We start from the raw sequence: 14,259 nt of genomic DNA on the forward strand, positions 1-14,259 counted from the left end.
GAATGATGTTGAGACCAGGGCTCTGTGGGGGGAAAACTATCTCTATAAATTTTCTATTACTGTACTATAAATTTGGGGCCGATCAGATGCCTCCCTGGTGGTCCTTCATGATAAAGAAGTATCTTCATTTCTGTATTTCTCAGCAGTGAGGAAGCCGTTTATCCTGACCACATCTACAGCCATGTACAGAAATGCAGCACAAACTTGCAGGAAACCACCACCATGCTTCGATAGATAGATCCCATGTTTTAGCATTTTTAAGCTTCACTATATGACTGATCTTACACACACACGCACACACCTCAGGCTTCATTAGGTGAGACGTCAATGATGAGCTTCAGAGTCGCTGAGTGTGGACTGAGAGATAGAGATGATGATTTTTTTTATTCTAAGTGCCAAAGGGAATTTAATGATGATAATTAAGTGCTATTAATGAGCAACAGTCTGGTACACTGAGCAGAAAACATTGACACCGAATAACTCCGACTGTCTCGCTAACTCCCCTTTCTCTCTAACTGTTTCCCTGTCTCACTGATTCCATCTCTCTGCCTGACTCCCTGTCTTTCTGCCTGACTTCATGTCTCTCTGTCTGATTCCCTGTCTCTCTACTGATTTTCTGTCTATCTAACTGACCCCCTGTCTCCCGTCTCTCTAACTGACTCTCTGTCTCTCTGCCGGACTGCCTGTCTCTCTAACTGACCCCCTGTCTCCCCGTGTCTCTAACTGACTCTCTGTCTCTCTGCCGGACTCCCTTCTCTCTAACTGACCCCTGTCTCTCTCCCTGTCTTTCTGCCTGACTCCCTATCTCTCTAACTGACTGCCTGTCTCTGACTAATTCCCTGTCTCTCTGCCTGTCTCCCTGTCTCTCTAACTGACTGCCTGTCTCTGACTAATTCCCTGTCTCTCTGTCTCCCTGTCTCTGTAGTTTTTGTGCTAAACTAATGAAGTTCAGACACTCATCCTGTCCTGGCTTTTTTTTTTTCTGGTTAAATGATTAGTTAAATACAATTATTGAAAGAAAAACAGATCCTAATCTCACTTTTCTTATCATTAGTAGATGTATTTCATTATTATTTATTATCCACATCGTTTATTATTGATGATTATAATTTTTTTTATATGATACAATTTTATTTTATTTATTTTTATATCCTGTTTGCTTAACTTCACACTGTACAGTGCTTCATGTTGCGTTCAAAATAACTGTTTTTATTATATTCACCCACTGTGGATTTTCACCTCTCCAAAAAAAAAAAAAAGGGCACGCATTTCGAGTGCCTCTATTTAACAACCCTACATAGTGCACTACACAACACCCCAGCTAGTAGAATACTCTGTACCATATCTAGTGCACTAACTGCACCCCACCTAGTGCACTGCACTGCACACTACTTAGTGCACTAAACGTCCGACAGGGAGGCGATTCGGGACCGAGCCATAGCCCACTTTTTCCCACAGTCCACAGTGCGCGTGCAGGCTGCGGAAATGACACAGCACCGACAAAGCCGTCACGTCACGTCACGCGAGACCACGGGACACGGAGCCACGGAGAGGCAGAAGTCACGCGTGGATCGGACGCACGGACACGCAAATGGCCGCGTGAGAACCCGCGAGACCCACCACCCGGGGTGAGTTCTATCCCGTTAGTTTGGTTTCTTTCTCTCTTTTTTTTGATGAAGTGACGGGGAGGGGAAAAACTCGCTCGTTGTTTGTTTGTGTTGCCCCCTCCCCTACTTTCTGCATAGCGCGCGCTCTCGTGAAGTTGGATTAGATATTTCCTCCCCAATCTAATCTCGATCTTTAAACTGGATACAAAACTGTTACACACATCAACCCGCGTGACGCGGTTTCATCCGAGCGATCTCATCAAATAACCGAACATTTACAAAAACGTGTATACAGTATGATGCTTTTCCCCCAATCTGGCAACAATGTAACGCACACGTCACGCAAAAAAAAACACGCGCATGTCGACTTCCGGTCCGTGTAACTAAAAAAAAATATAATCAAAACATCTCGAACACGTGGAACTCGTCACGAACTCCACGTTTCCGACGTAAGCGAAGCGTTTCCGGTTTGTGCACAAGCTCGTGGGATTTTTAATCGAGTTTACGGGTGAAGTGAACGGGTGGTGTTTTCAGGTGTGCTTTCCCACCCGTATTCCGACAGTCCCCGCCTCCTTGTGCTCTGATTGGCGGCTGCTCGAGTGTACTTCGGCGTACCAGTGTACCCTATCAAGTGTGTTAGAAGCAGCTGCCACATTTAGAAGCAGCTGCCAAATTTAAAGTAATTTCCTTACTTTAAAAAAACCATGTTGATTATGCAAATGAACTCATGAATAATTCATCACTGATTTGCATGTGCAAGGCAGCCAATGGTTTATTTAAAACATTGGTAGTGCTGCCGAGTGCTGGATTGTGATTGGTCAGGTTTAAGGTGTTCATTGGTTTCCTTGCTGTGGCTATACGATCCATAGCAGAAACACTATTTGTACTGCGCATGTGTGCAAATGCGTCTTCTTCACCAAAAAAGTGTTTATATCACTAGCAAATAAAAATTTCCGATACGGGTTTAGGTAGCGTCAAACAGTACAGTATTATAAATACCTGAAACCACCATAAATGGTTATGACATACTTTAGACAGGAAACGCATTTGTGCACATGTAAATAACACACAATAAACTTGTTTTTTTTCCAGGAAATGAGCTCGTCCGAGTATGCAGCTAAAGCGGAAGGACGTGCGGTGGATAAAGGTAATGAGGTTTTTATGTTGTTTGGGTTATTTGTGAAACCATGTCTCATGAACGACGTGTTACTTTGTGGATTTTATTTCCCAATATTGTTCAGAACAATCAAATGGACCTATCTGCAAAAATACATTCGGATAGTTTTTCCGGCGTCTTGTCCGCTTTCATTAGAGCGGCCTCTAGAGGTGAATCACTGGCGCCATGTGCTGTTTGTTTTTACACACGCGAGACTTCACAGAGAGCCCTATATTAGATTTATTATTTATTAATATGTATTTTCTTTAGCACATTTTCATGATTCAGTTTTGTTTTTTGGGTTTTTTTTTGTAATAAAGTTCAGTACTAGTTTTACATGGAGTGTTTTTTATCCAGTATCCATTTTAAAGCTATCGGTTGATTAATCAGTTGTCGGAAGGTACAATAAATCTGGCTATCGGTATCAGTAACATTCACTATCAGTCGACCTTATATGTATGACGTCCTAATTAAGATGCTCTTTGGTTGAAGTGCCACAAATTTATCATAAATCCTCTTTGATTGTTATTGATCACTGTAGATTTATATACTAAGAGAGAAATCTTGTGGAGCCGTGTTGACATGCACTTTTTTTTGTTTCTGTCAGACATTAAGGTTGAGAAGGAAACAGACGACTCGTCAGACACTGAGACGAGACAGAATTTAGACGACAAGTCTTTGAACAGTTTCACGCAGAGGATCGCTAAGAGGTCTGCGTCCCACGGCTTCGACTGTCTTTACTCGGCTCAGAACCAGTCTAGTGGCAGTAAGAAGGCCAAGGTAACAGATTCAATTCTCAAACAGCAATCAATGAAACCCATTCAAACTTGCCCTAAGCACCTCACAGCAATTTGTCCGTTTTTGCTTTTAAAGGTTGGTGAACTTTGCCAAGATGGTGGTTTAGAGGAAACATCCAGATCCCCCCAGAACAAAACCATATCGTCTTACAGGAAGCCTTTATATGGCATTTCTCATCGTATCACAGAGAAAAAGGCCACATCCAGCATGGATCAGCACGAAGCTGGGGGCCGGGTTAGCCGTAATGGGATCCTTTTCCCAAAGTTGGACGGTCTAATCAGTGCAAGGTTTGACGCTGCGTCGTCTTCCAGATCCTCCGCGTCTCCAGTTTCTTCTGAATCACATCTCTATCCGCTTTTCGAGAAGATGTTCTTCATTCTCAACAGTTTGAACTCCAGCATGACTCAGCTGCACAGCAAGGTGGATCTTCTTTCCCTCGAAGTGACACGCATCAAGAAGCAGATCAAACCTTTGGAGATAGCTATGGAATTTCAGCCTCCACCGGAATACCAGTTGACCAGAGAGGAATTGGCTCAGTTGATGGAGCAAACCTCCACAGCGGGTGAACTTGGGTGCAGGCTGCTAGTCCAGCTCTTTCCAGAGCTATTCACAGCTAAAGAATGTGCGCATGATTGCCGAGCTTGTGGTGTTGCCAGTAAACCCGCTCTGGATTCTTTGCACATTCAACTTGTGCGCAACTACGTGGAGTCCTGCTACCCGCTGGTCAAGAGTGGAAGCGCTTGGCAGAACGAGTGCATGCCGCAGATCAACGATTTTTTTAACCGTTTCTGGGCCCAGAAGGATATGGAGAGTGGGCAGGTGTGTGGAAAACCGAACGGGTTTGACATGGACCAAGACAACGAGTGCCATTTCATCAATGAGGACGGACAGGATGAGAGTCTGTCGCTGGAGTCCGAAGAGAACCCCACTGTCAACGGTAGCCACTTCAGCCACGCAAAATCAGGTCCCATGTTCGACTCCCAAGAAAGCGGAGAGAATCCTGAAGACATCACGTCAGCTGAGGAGTTCGTCGTCTTCCTCTTGAACAGACTATTTCCCGAAGTTTTTGAGGAAGGACGACTTCCCGAGGGTCACAGGACTGTCGGAGAGCTGATGGTCAATTCGGACACACTGGAGATGATCCGCAAATACATGGAGGCAAATTTTCCAGAAATGCCAGAAGACACGTGGCTGCAGTTGTGCGTGCAGCGAATGGAGGAAGCTCTTGAGAACATCTCTGCAAATGGTGGTGATCAGGAAAACCACCTCGAGGAGATGTACAATCCCGTTTCCCTCCCTGACGATGTCTCAATTGTAAGGATCAGTGATTTTTCCGACTATGATAAGAGCAATCGTAGATCGAAAAGGTTGTTGCTTGAACCTGTTGACTTCAACAAAATGGAAATCCCTCTTCCAGATTTTGAAGTTCCACAAGAGTACCTACTAACAAAGGAGCAGCTAAGGAGCATCTACAATAGCAGCTTGTCCATCGGAAACTTTGCCTCCCGTCTTTTGGTCCTCATGTTTCCTGAACTGTTCACACAAGAAAACACTCGCAAGCACTACAACTGCAGCGGCTCGCTGGGTAAAAAGCAGCTGGATCCCGTCCGGATTAATCTCATCCGCCATTATGTCCAAATGCTTTACCCAAGAGCTAAAAACGATCGGGTTTGGACCCTCGAGTTTGTAGGGAAACTTGATGAACGATGCAGGCGTAGAGACACAGACCAGCGTCGCTCCTACCAGCAGCAGCGGAAATTCTACACCTCAGATCAAGATCCCGATCTCGGAGACTTCGTAACCGCTAGCCAAATTACCTCGGATCGTCCGAAAGAGGACTTCGAAGTGCCCTCGTTGCCCCCCGAAAAAACTAGCAAAGACTTTTGCAAGATTCCTCTGGAAGATCTCAAGGTTTCCTCTCCAGACTTTTCAGTGCCTTCTTTATATTTACTCACAGACTCGGAAGTAAGAGAAATTGTTCAGCAGAGCCTCTCGGTGGGGAATTTCGCCGCCCGTCTCCTCGTCCGTCTCTTTCCTGAACTCTTTACGCATGAAAACCTGAGGCTTCAGTACAACCACTCGGGTGCCTGCAACAAGAAACAGCTGGACCCTGTGCGACTCCGACTCATTCGCCATTACGTCGAGGCCGTGTATCCGGCGGACAAAATGGAGGAAGTGTGGCACTACGAATGCGTCCCTAGCATCGATGAGCGCTGCAGACGCCCCAATCGCAAAAAATGTGACATCCTGAAAAAGGCCAAGAGACTGAATAGTGCCGTGTCATGTTCTTAACACGGCCGATGTTTTTGAACACAATTTGTAAATTTTGCACAAGACCATGAGCCCAATCTGCAAACGACTAGATGCTTTTCGAGGGCCTCGTGTGTTGGTCCTTGTTTATAAGATGTAGCTACAACAGTGAAGCTAATTAATGATGACACTATTGACAGATTAGTAAGAATACGAATATGCCAAGCTATTGTACTTCTAACTTTTACTAGATAAGCTAGCGTAGCTTTAGGCTAGCAAATATAGAAGTGGAAAGAATTTCATCTTTAGTTACTTTAGTAATGGCAGATATATATATATATATATATATATATATATATATATATATATATATATATATGTATACACATATATAAATATATATTTTTTGTTTTTAATGTTGCAGCACTGGCGTTTTTCTAACTTTATGTCCTAGCTGCAGGATATACTAAAATATAGGAACAGATTGATTACTATTTTTAAATAAAAGTTTGTGTTTCATCAGAAACCGTTTTTGTTTGTTTGGTTCGCAGATGTTTGGTCCATGTACTGCCCAATTCACATACAACAGAAATCTGTGAGCGAATTTCCCATGATGCTTTGCGGTGAAGCAAATAGTCACTATCCTTTTAGACAAGATATGCAATGCGACAACTGCTTTAAGACCCACAGGCCCCACCCTCTTCCTCTGGGTTGCACTGCATTAATTAGCATAATGAAACCTGATTGGCTCTTAGATTTTAGAGTGTTGCTGAAGCAGAATTAAAAAAAACTAATTCGGGACATATTTAACAACATATGTAAAGGGTCGTAAAATCAAGAGACCCACAAAACAATTATTTTGCCCCAAATATTATGAAATATAAATGATTACAACTATTGCTATTCCTTCAACAAATATTATGTTTAAGTATAGCTGCTTTTTCCCTCAAATATGAATTATTTAAGGAATTGATGTTTATTTCTGTAAATATAATTTCGAAAAATTGCTGCTTTTTCCACCAATAAAAATGATTTCTAAGAATTGTTGTTTCAGTCCGCAAATATAAATAATTTGAACGCATTTCGGTTGTTGTAAAAAAAAAAAAAAAAGTATAAAACAGTATTTTAGTAAAATATTACTGTTAACCCCCACAACAATAAAATAATTTCAAACGATTGTCAATTTTCTTTTGCCTGCATATACAAGTTTAATTATTTCTAATGTTTTATGGTAAATACAAATTATTTTAATTTATTTCAATATTGCTATATTTGTTCCTCGAGATATAAAATAATTAAAATGATCATGTTTCATTTTTTGTAAATATTAATATAATTAGCTGTTTTTCTTACTAAATATTATCAAAGTGGTTTTAAAAGTTTTTGTTTTTAAATATATTTATATATTTAAATATATATTTAAATATATATATATATATATATATATATATATATATATATATATATATATATATATATATATTTATTTATTTTTAGGAATATTATTTGAATATATTTCTAATGTTTTCCCCCAAATTCTAATTATTATAAAGCATATATTATTTCCCATGTTTTTTGATTTGATGATTTTTTTTGCACCTGTATATTTCATTTAAATCGCACTGATCTCTGCTGAATCTTCTTTATAAAACCTTGAAAATATCATGTTTTGGGGCAGAGCATCGATCATTTGATTTGTGTTTGTTGCAAATGTGAGTAATGAGAGAATTAGATCATGTGATGGTGATTGTAGTGAACCACTGCTGTTCCTTTGCGAAGAGTGTTCTAGAGGTGTGTTTTTTAGGTAAATACACACAACAGTGCATCCTTAAATATGAATACGATATTTCAGGTAACGAAAAGATCAGAAAATCATCGTAAAGTGAAAGTTATATATTATATACGCAAATAATACTTTAAACCAGACATCTTTCACCATGTGAGATGAAATAATCCTGTACATTTCATCGGTTAAAGTAAAATCCTTACACAGCTGTGAAAACCTGCTTTCAATTCTGTCCACTGTTGTCTTTTTGGGTTTTTTGAGTACATTTTGGTGCTCTTAAAAAAATGGCAAAGTAACATTATTCTCTGAAGGCGTCTTGTTTGGGAAGCTGAAGATGTTTCCAGGTTCTCAGCAGGACTTTCTGTTTCTCTCCATCCTTTGTTTCGCCGACAATCTTCTTCAGGACGACTCTCTTCAGTGTCACTGCGTCCTTCTCTTTGTCCTCTTCAATGATTAGGTCTAACGTGTCTCCCACTCTTACCTGCAGGGGGAGACAAACGCCAGAGATACGCCACAACATCAGCAACATTCAAGCAGCAAAATCAACAGGTCTGTTCAGCACACACTGTATCCACAGATTGGTATGTGCTTTTTGAACATCCCATTTGCTGTTATAATAATCTCCACTCTTCTGGGAAGATGTTTCACTAGATTTTGAGGAGATTAATTTAGCTACAAGGGTGTTAGTAAAGTCAGGTAGGTCTGGGGTGCAGTCAGTGTTCACATTCGTACCAAAGGTGTTCAACATTGTTGAAGCTCTATAGCAGGAGATCTTTCACTATACCCCATGTAAAGCAGATCTTCCTGGAGCTGGCTTTGTGCAAAGGAGCTTTGTCTTAAAAGTTGACCCAAAGTGAGGGAAATCTTTCCTGCTATTGCATGCAATTGTGTGCCTCTAACTTTGTGGTAACACATCTCGAGGATAGCAAATACTTTTATTACGTTTATTAACTCACCGTTTTGCTTTTCTTGACGAGCTTCTGTCCGTTCAGTCTCAGCTTGTGGTCGTAGAAAGCGTCCTCGATTTTACTGCAAAGGAATACCACCTCGTATTTGTGTTTTATTTTTGTTTTATCAGTGTGTGTGTTTTATTGGTGTGTGTGTGTGTGTGCGCACGTTTTTTTTTATTGGTATCTGTGTGTCTGTGTCTTTTTTTTTGTACCTAATATGTTTTATTGGTGTGTATTTGTATGTAATGGTGTTATTTTACATATTTTACAAAATATTTTACAAATATTTTTAACATTTATAAGCCGCACCTGTCTATAAGCGTGTCTACACTAATGTAATGTACTTTACACAGGCTTTAACGAAAGATACGTTACACACGGTGTAACGGGTGAAATATGTTGCGCTTCCTTTAGGAGCATAGCGGTAATTTGGGAATAGCACGCCAGAAGCGTGCTCTCCCTTCACCCCGACTCAACGCGCTACAACGGCTTGTATCTAAACAGTAGCCAACCAGGAAAATCATTGTTCACTGTCTTCCTCCTTCCTTTTACAACTATTTCTTTCAGGAGTTTATCTTTTGGCATCGTCATGCGTTTAAAAATCACCCGATGGAAGTTTTTTCTCCCGATGCCGTGCAGCTCAGAACACAGGTTCAAAACGTGTGTACCTGTGTGTACAGGTGTTTTATCGGTGTGTACCTGTGTGTACAGGTGTTTTATCGGTGTGTACCTGTGTGTACAGGTGTTTTATCGGTGTGTACCTGTGTGTACAGGTGTTTTATCGGTGTGTACCTGTGTGTACAGGTGTTTTATCGGTGTGTACCTGTGTGTACAGGTGTTTTATCGGTGTGCGATTGTGTGTACAGGTGTTTTATCGGTGTGCGATTGTGTGTACAGGTGTTTTATCGGTGTGCGATTGTGTGTACAGGTGTTTTATCGGTGTGCGATTGTGTGTACAGGTGTTTTATCGGTGTGCGATTGTGTGTACAGGTGTTTTATCGGTGTGCGATTGTGTGTACAGGTGTTTTATCGGTGTGCGATTGTGTGTACAGGTGTTTTATCGGTGTGCGATTGTGTGTACAGGTGTTTTATCGGTGTGCGATTGTGTGTACAGGTGTTTTATCGGTGTGCGATTGTGTGTACAGGTGTTTTATCGGTGTGCGATTGTGTGTACAGGTGTTTTATCGGTGTGCGATTGTGTGTACAGGTGTTTTATCGGTGTGCGATTGTGTGTACAGGTGTTTTATCGGTGTGCGATTGTGTGTACAGGTGTTTTATCGGTGTGCGATTGTGTGTACAGGTGTTTTATCGGTGTGCGATTGTGTGTACAGGTGTTTTATCGGTGTGCGATTGTGTGTACAGGTGTTTTATCGGTGTGCGATTGTGTGTACAGGTGTTTTATCGGTGTGCGATTGTGTGTACAGGTGTTTTATCGGTGTGCGATTGTGTGTACAGGTGTTTTATCGGTGTGCGATTGTGTGTACAGGTGTTTTATCGGTGTGCGATTGTGTGTACAGGTGTTTTATCGGTGTGCGATTGTGTGTACAGGTGTTTTATCGGTGTGCGATTGTGTGTACAGGTGTTTTATCGGTGTGCGATTGTGTGTACAGGTGTTTTATCGGTGTGCGATTGTGTGTACAGGTGTTTTATCGGTGTGCGATTGTGTGTACAGGTGTTTTATCGGTGTGCGATTGTGTGTACAGGTGTTTTATCGGTGTGCGATTGTGTGTACAGGTGTTTTATCGGTGTGCGATTGTGTGTACAGGTGTTTTATCGGTGTGCGATTGTGTGTACAGGTGTTTTATCGGTGTGCGATTGTGTGTACAGGTGTTTTATCGGTGTGCGATTGTGTGTACAGGTGTTTTATCGGTGTGCGATTGTGTGTACAGGTGTTTTATCGGTGTGCGATTGTGTGTACAGGTGTTTTATCGGTGTGCGATTGTGTGTACAGGTGTTTTATCGGTGTGCGATTGTGTGTACAGGTGTTTTATCGGTGTGCGATTGTGTGTACAGGTGTTTTATCGGTGTGCGATTGTGTGTACAGGTGTTTTATCGGTGTGCGATTGTGTGTACAGGTGTTTTATCGGTGTGCGATTGTGTGTACAGGTGTTTTATCGGTGTGCGATTGTGTGTACAGGTGTTTTATCGGTGTGCGATTGTGTGTACAGGTGTTTTATCGGTGTGCGATTGTGTGTACAGGTGTTTTATCGGTGTGCGATTGTGTGTACAGGTGTTTTATCGGTGTGCGATTGTGTGTACAGGTGTTTTATCGGTGTGCGATTGTGTGTACAGGTGTTTTATCGGTGTGCGATTGTGTGTACAGGTGTTTTATCGGTGTGCGATTGTGTGTACAGGTGTTTTATCGGTGTGCGATTGTGTTTTATCGGTGTGCGATTGTGTTTTATCGGTGTGCGATTGTGTTTTATCGGTGTGCGATTGTGTTTTATCGGTGTGCGATTGTGTTTTATCGGTGTGCGATTGTGTTTTATCGGTGTGCGATTGTGTTTTATCGGTGTGCGATTGTGTGCGATTGTGTTTTATCGGTGTGCGATTGTGTTTTATCGGTGTGTACCTGTGTGTACAGGTGTTTTATCGGTGTGTACCTGTGTGTACAGGTGTTTTATCGGTGTGTACCTGTGTGTACAGGTGTTTTATCGGTGTGTACCTGTGTGCGATTGTGTTTTATCGGTGTGTACCTGTGTGCGATTGTGTTTTATCGGTGTGCGATTGTGTTTTATCGGTGTGCGATTGTGTTTTATCGGTGTGCGATTGTGTGTAATTGTGTTTTATCGGTGTGCGATTGTGTTTTATCGGTGTGTACCTGTGTGCGATTGTGTTTTATCGGTGTGTACCTGTGTGCGATTGTGTTTTATTGGTGTGTACCTGTGTGCGAATGTGTTTTATCGGTGTGTATTTGTTGTGTGAATTTGTGCTCCAGTGCTTACTGCCTGGCGACGTCGAGTCCCGTCTTCATGACGAGGTCGAAACGTAGCGAGTGAACGGTTTTCTCCTGATCTTTATAGTCCTTGGGTAAACTGGGATCTTCTTGCAGCTCGTCCTCGTAATCGCTGGCCTCTGGATCTTCCTCTTCTTCCTCCTCTGCACTTCCTGCTTGCCCCTTTTTCCTCTTATAGCCTTTAAACCGTGTCTGCTGATAGGTGAGGCCATGGGTGGCGTCTCGGGACTTCAGGAGTGCCGCTGAGCGCTGAGCGAAAGGAGCTCCGGAGCCCCACAGCTGACGTGCATGCAGCGCTCGGGGACAACGCAGGGAAAAACTCAGGCCGGGCCACGAACACACAGCCTGCAGAGACGAGAGTTTCCCGAGCTGACGCAGGGTCAGAGCCTGGACCGAGAAACTCTGCATCTTCTCTCGCTACACAAACACACACACACACACACAGAACAGGTGGCGTTCAACTGGGCACAACTTTAAGGCAGGTGTGAAGAAATGCTGTAAAGTAAGAATGCTTTAAAAAATATATACATTTTAATTGTTTATTCTGTATCAATGTTCTAAACTGAAATCTAAATCAAATCAGTATTTGGTGTGATCACCGTTGGCGTCGATTCGTGCACACACATATAGGCAGGGATTTTGTAGGATCGAAGTCCGGTGTATAACAAACTAATTCTACCATCAGGTGCTAATTATCATCAATTTCATGGGTAGGTTGAAACACAGCCAGTAACTGAAACTGAAACAAATGTGTAGGAGCATCACACTGGGTAAGGAACAGCCAAACACTGCTACTAAGGTGAGGTTGTCACAGTGGAAGACCGGTCACAGGTCCTACACCAAGGCAAGACTGAGCACAGCAACAAGACACAGGTAGTTTTTTCCTGCATCAGCAAGGTCTCTTCCAGGCAAAGATCTCAAAGCAAACTGGGGTTTCATGATGTGCAGTTGAGGCTATTTTGAAGAAGCAAACAAAACGGCCGCTGTTGAGGACCATAGATGCTGATGCAAGAACACTTAATGCTGCAGATGTAAGACACATCATGCTTACTTCCCTTAAACATCAGAAGGATATCCATCAGCAAAGAACTGGAGAAAACCAGTGGGACCCTTTTACACCCATCCAGTGTCTGGTGACGTATTGCCAGAAGTGGGGTTCATGGAAGAATTGCAGCCAAAAAGCCAAACCTCTAACATAAAAACAAGACTAAGTGAGTGAACACTGAATGAAAACAGAGGAACTGTGGCCAGAAAATGGCAGCAGGTGCTCTGACCTGATGAGTTCAAATCTAAAATATTTGGAGAGCATTACAATAACGAGTCTACCAACAGTGAAGCAAGGTGGAGGTTTCCTGCAAGTTGGTGCAACATTTCTGTAAATGGATGTAGATGTGGACAGGATTACTGGTGTCCTCAATGTGGAGGAATACAGAAACGCAGAGACGACTTCATAATGCAGGACCACCACAGAGGCTTCTGATTAGCCCTAAATTGATTCTGACAGCCAACGTCCGTAACAACTGTTTTCAGTGTAGAGAAGAACAAGGAGTCCTAGAAGTAACAGAGTCCTGATCCCAGGCAGAACACATCCACAGAAGATCTGTGGTTAGTTCAAGATGTTGAAATTGCTTGAGAAACTGTGTGTAAGTGAACCTAGAAGAACTGATGCTGTTTTGCAGATAAAGTGTTCACACCAAATACTGATTTCATTTGGATCTCACTTTACTTTTCCTTTTCGTACTGTAATATACTTTATATATAGTTCATAGCAATGACATAATAATGATAAAAGGTTATAAGTATATATATGTGTGTGTGTAGAATAAGTTTCTTTTCGGCTTCTCCCGTTAGGGGTCGCCACAGCGGATCCTCCGCACGTTTGATTTGGCACATGTTTTACGCTGGATGCCCTTCCTAACGCAACCCTCCCCAATTTATCCGGGCTTGGGACCGGCACTAAGAGTGGCTGGGGATGGTTCCCTGACCGGGAATCGAACCCGGGTCGCAGCGGTGGGAGCGCTGCATCTTAACCACTAGACCACCAGGGGACCTATGTGTGTGTGTAGAATGATTATATAATTTTATATATGTCCAAACACGGCGTCAAACTTCTCCCACGTGCACGCGCGCATTTAGTAAAAAAAAAAAAAATATCACTTTGGATTACTTACTAAAAAGCACAGAAGAGGATTACAATCCGGATTATTAAACCCTCACGTGAATGAACTCGGATCTTCAGCCCGCGTTCTCCTTGTAAACAGAGAGCGCAGAACGTGTTTATTAACCAGCAGCTCTTAGCTCACAGGAGAAGAAGAGTGTTAAAGCGGAAATGTGTATTGTCTCCCCCTGCGGCCGGAGGGTGGAATTGCACTGCTGCACCCTCAGCCGCTTACCATTTACATAAACATCTATTACATTTAGTTTAGAACGAAGTTCACAAACCATGAAGTTGAGTTAAAGTAGAGATACACTCTGTAAAATATGACTTAAAAGTAAAAGTGCTACCTTTATACTTCTCTAACTTATAATCATGAGCCCAAAACCTTCTTTTCAACTGCTTAAAAAGGAAAAATAAGGCCATAGGCGTGGAGACAAGTTAGAGTCAGTAGTTTCTTCCATCATATATTCCTTCTAAAATGTTCTTCTTGCTGTTGAACTGATGCTGAACTGTATGTTGGTGATGAGTAGATACCTCCAAGCACCAATCAAAACATGTTCAAAACAAAGCGTGCGCTTTACCCTGATTGGTGGTTTTT

At 42.2% G+C, this 14,259-nt stretch overlaps 2 protein-coding genes across 2 annotated transcripts; one reads left to right on the forward strand and one right to left on the reverse strand.

Annotated features, from left to right (window-relative positions):
* The first annotated feature begins 1,378 nt into the window (after positions 1 to 1,378).
* Positions 1,379 to 6,853, forward strand: bend3 (BEN domain containing 3). Its single transcript, XM_083539355.1, is given in 6 exon segments — positions 1,379 to 1,503; positions 1,506 to 1,628; positions 2,700 to 2,754; positions 3,371 to 3,543; positions 3,637 to 6,138; positions 6,197 to 6,853. Coding segments are annotated over 5 exon segments (2,586 nt in total). The 5' UTR covers positions 1,379 to 1,485; the 3' UTR covers positions 5,854 to 6,138; positions 6,197 to 6,853.
* Positions 6,854 to 7,689: 836 nt separating this feature from the next.
* On the reverse strand, positions 7,690 to 11,944 carry mtres1 (mitochondrial transcription rescue factor 1). The gene is made up of 3 exons (XM_083539821.1): positions 11,493 to 11,944; positions 8,554 to 8,626; positions 7,690 to 8,078 (listed from the first exon to the last, which is right to left on the reverse strand). The coding sequence occupies exons 1-3, from the start codon at positions 11,909 to 11,911 to the stop codon at positions 7,896 to 7,898; spliced, it is 675 nt and encodes a 224-aa protein (XP_083395947.1). The 5' UTR covers positions 11,912 to 11,944; the 3' UTR covers positions 7,690 to 7,895.
* Between the last annotated feature and the right edge of the window lie 2,315 nt (positions 11,945 to 14,259).

The sequence above is a fragment of the Silurus aristotelis genome, assembly GCF_946808225.1.
Source record: "Silurus aristotelis genome assembly, chromosome: 4".
Taxonomy (NCBI): Eukaryota; Metazoa; Chordata; class Actinopteri; order Siluriformes; family Siluridae; genus Silurus; species Silurus aristotelis.

Coding starts and splice junctions, on each gene's coding strand:
- mtres1 (XM_083539821.1), bottom strand. CDS start 11,911: ATGCAGAGTTTCTCGGTCCAGGCTCTGACCCTGCGTCAGCTCGGGAAA. Junction 8,627..11,492: donor GGACTCGACGTCGCCAGGCA/GTAAGCACTGGA, acceptor ATTCCTTTGCAG/TAAAATCGAGGACGCTTTCT. Junction 8,079..8,553: donor TCGTCAAGAAAAGCAAAACG/GTGAGTTAATAA, acceptor CTCCCCCTGCAG/GTAAGAGTGGGAGACACGTT.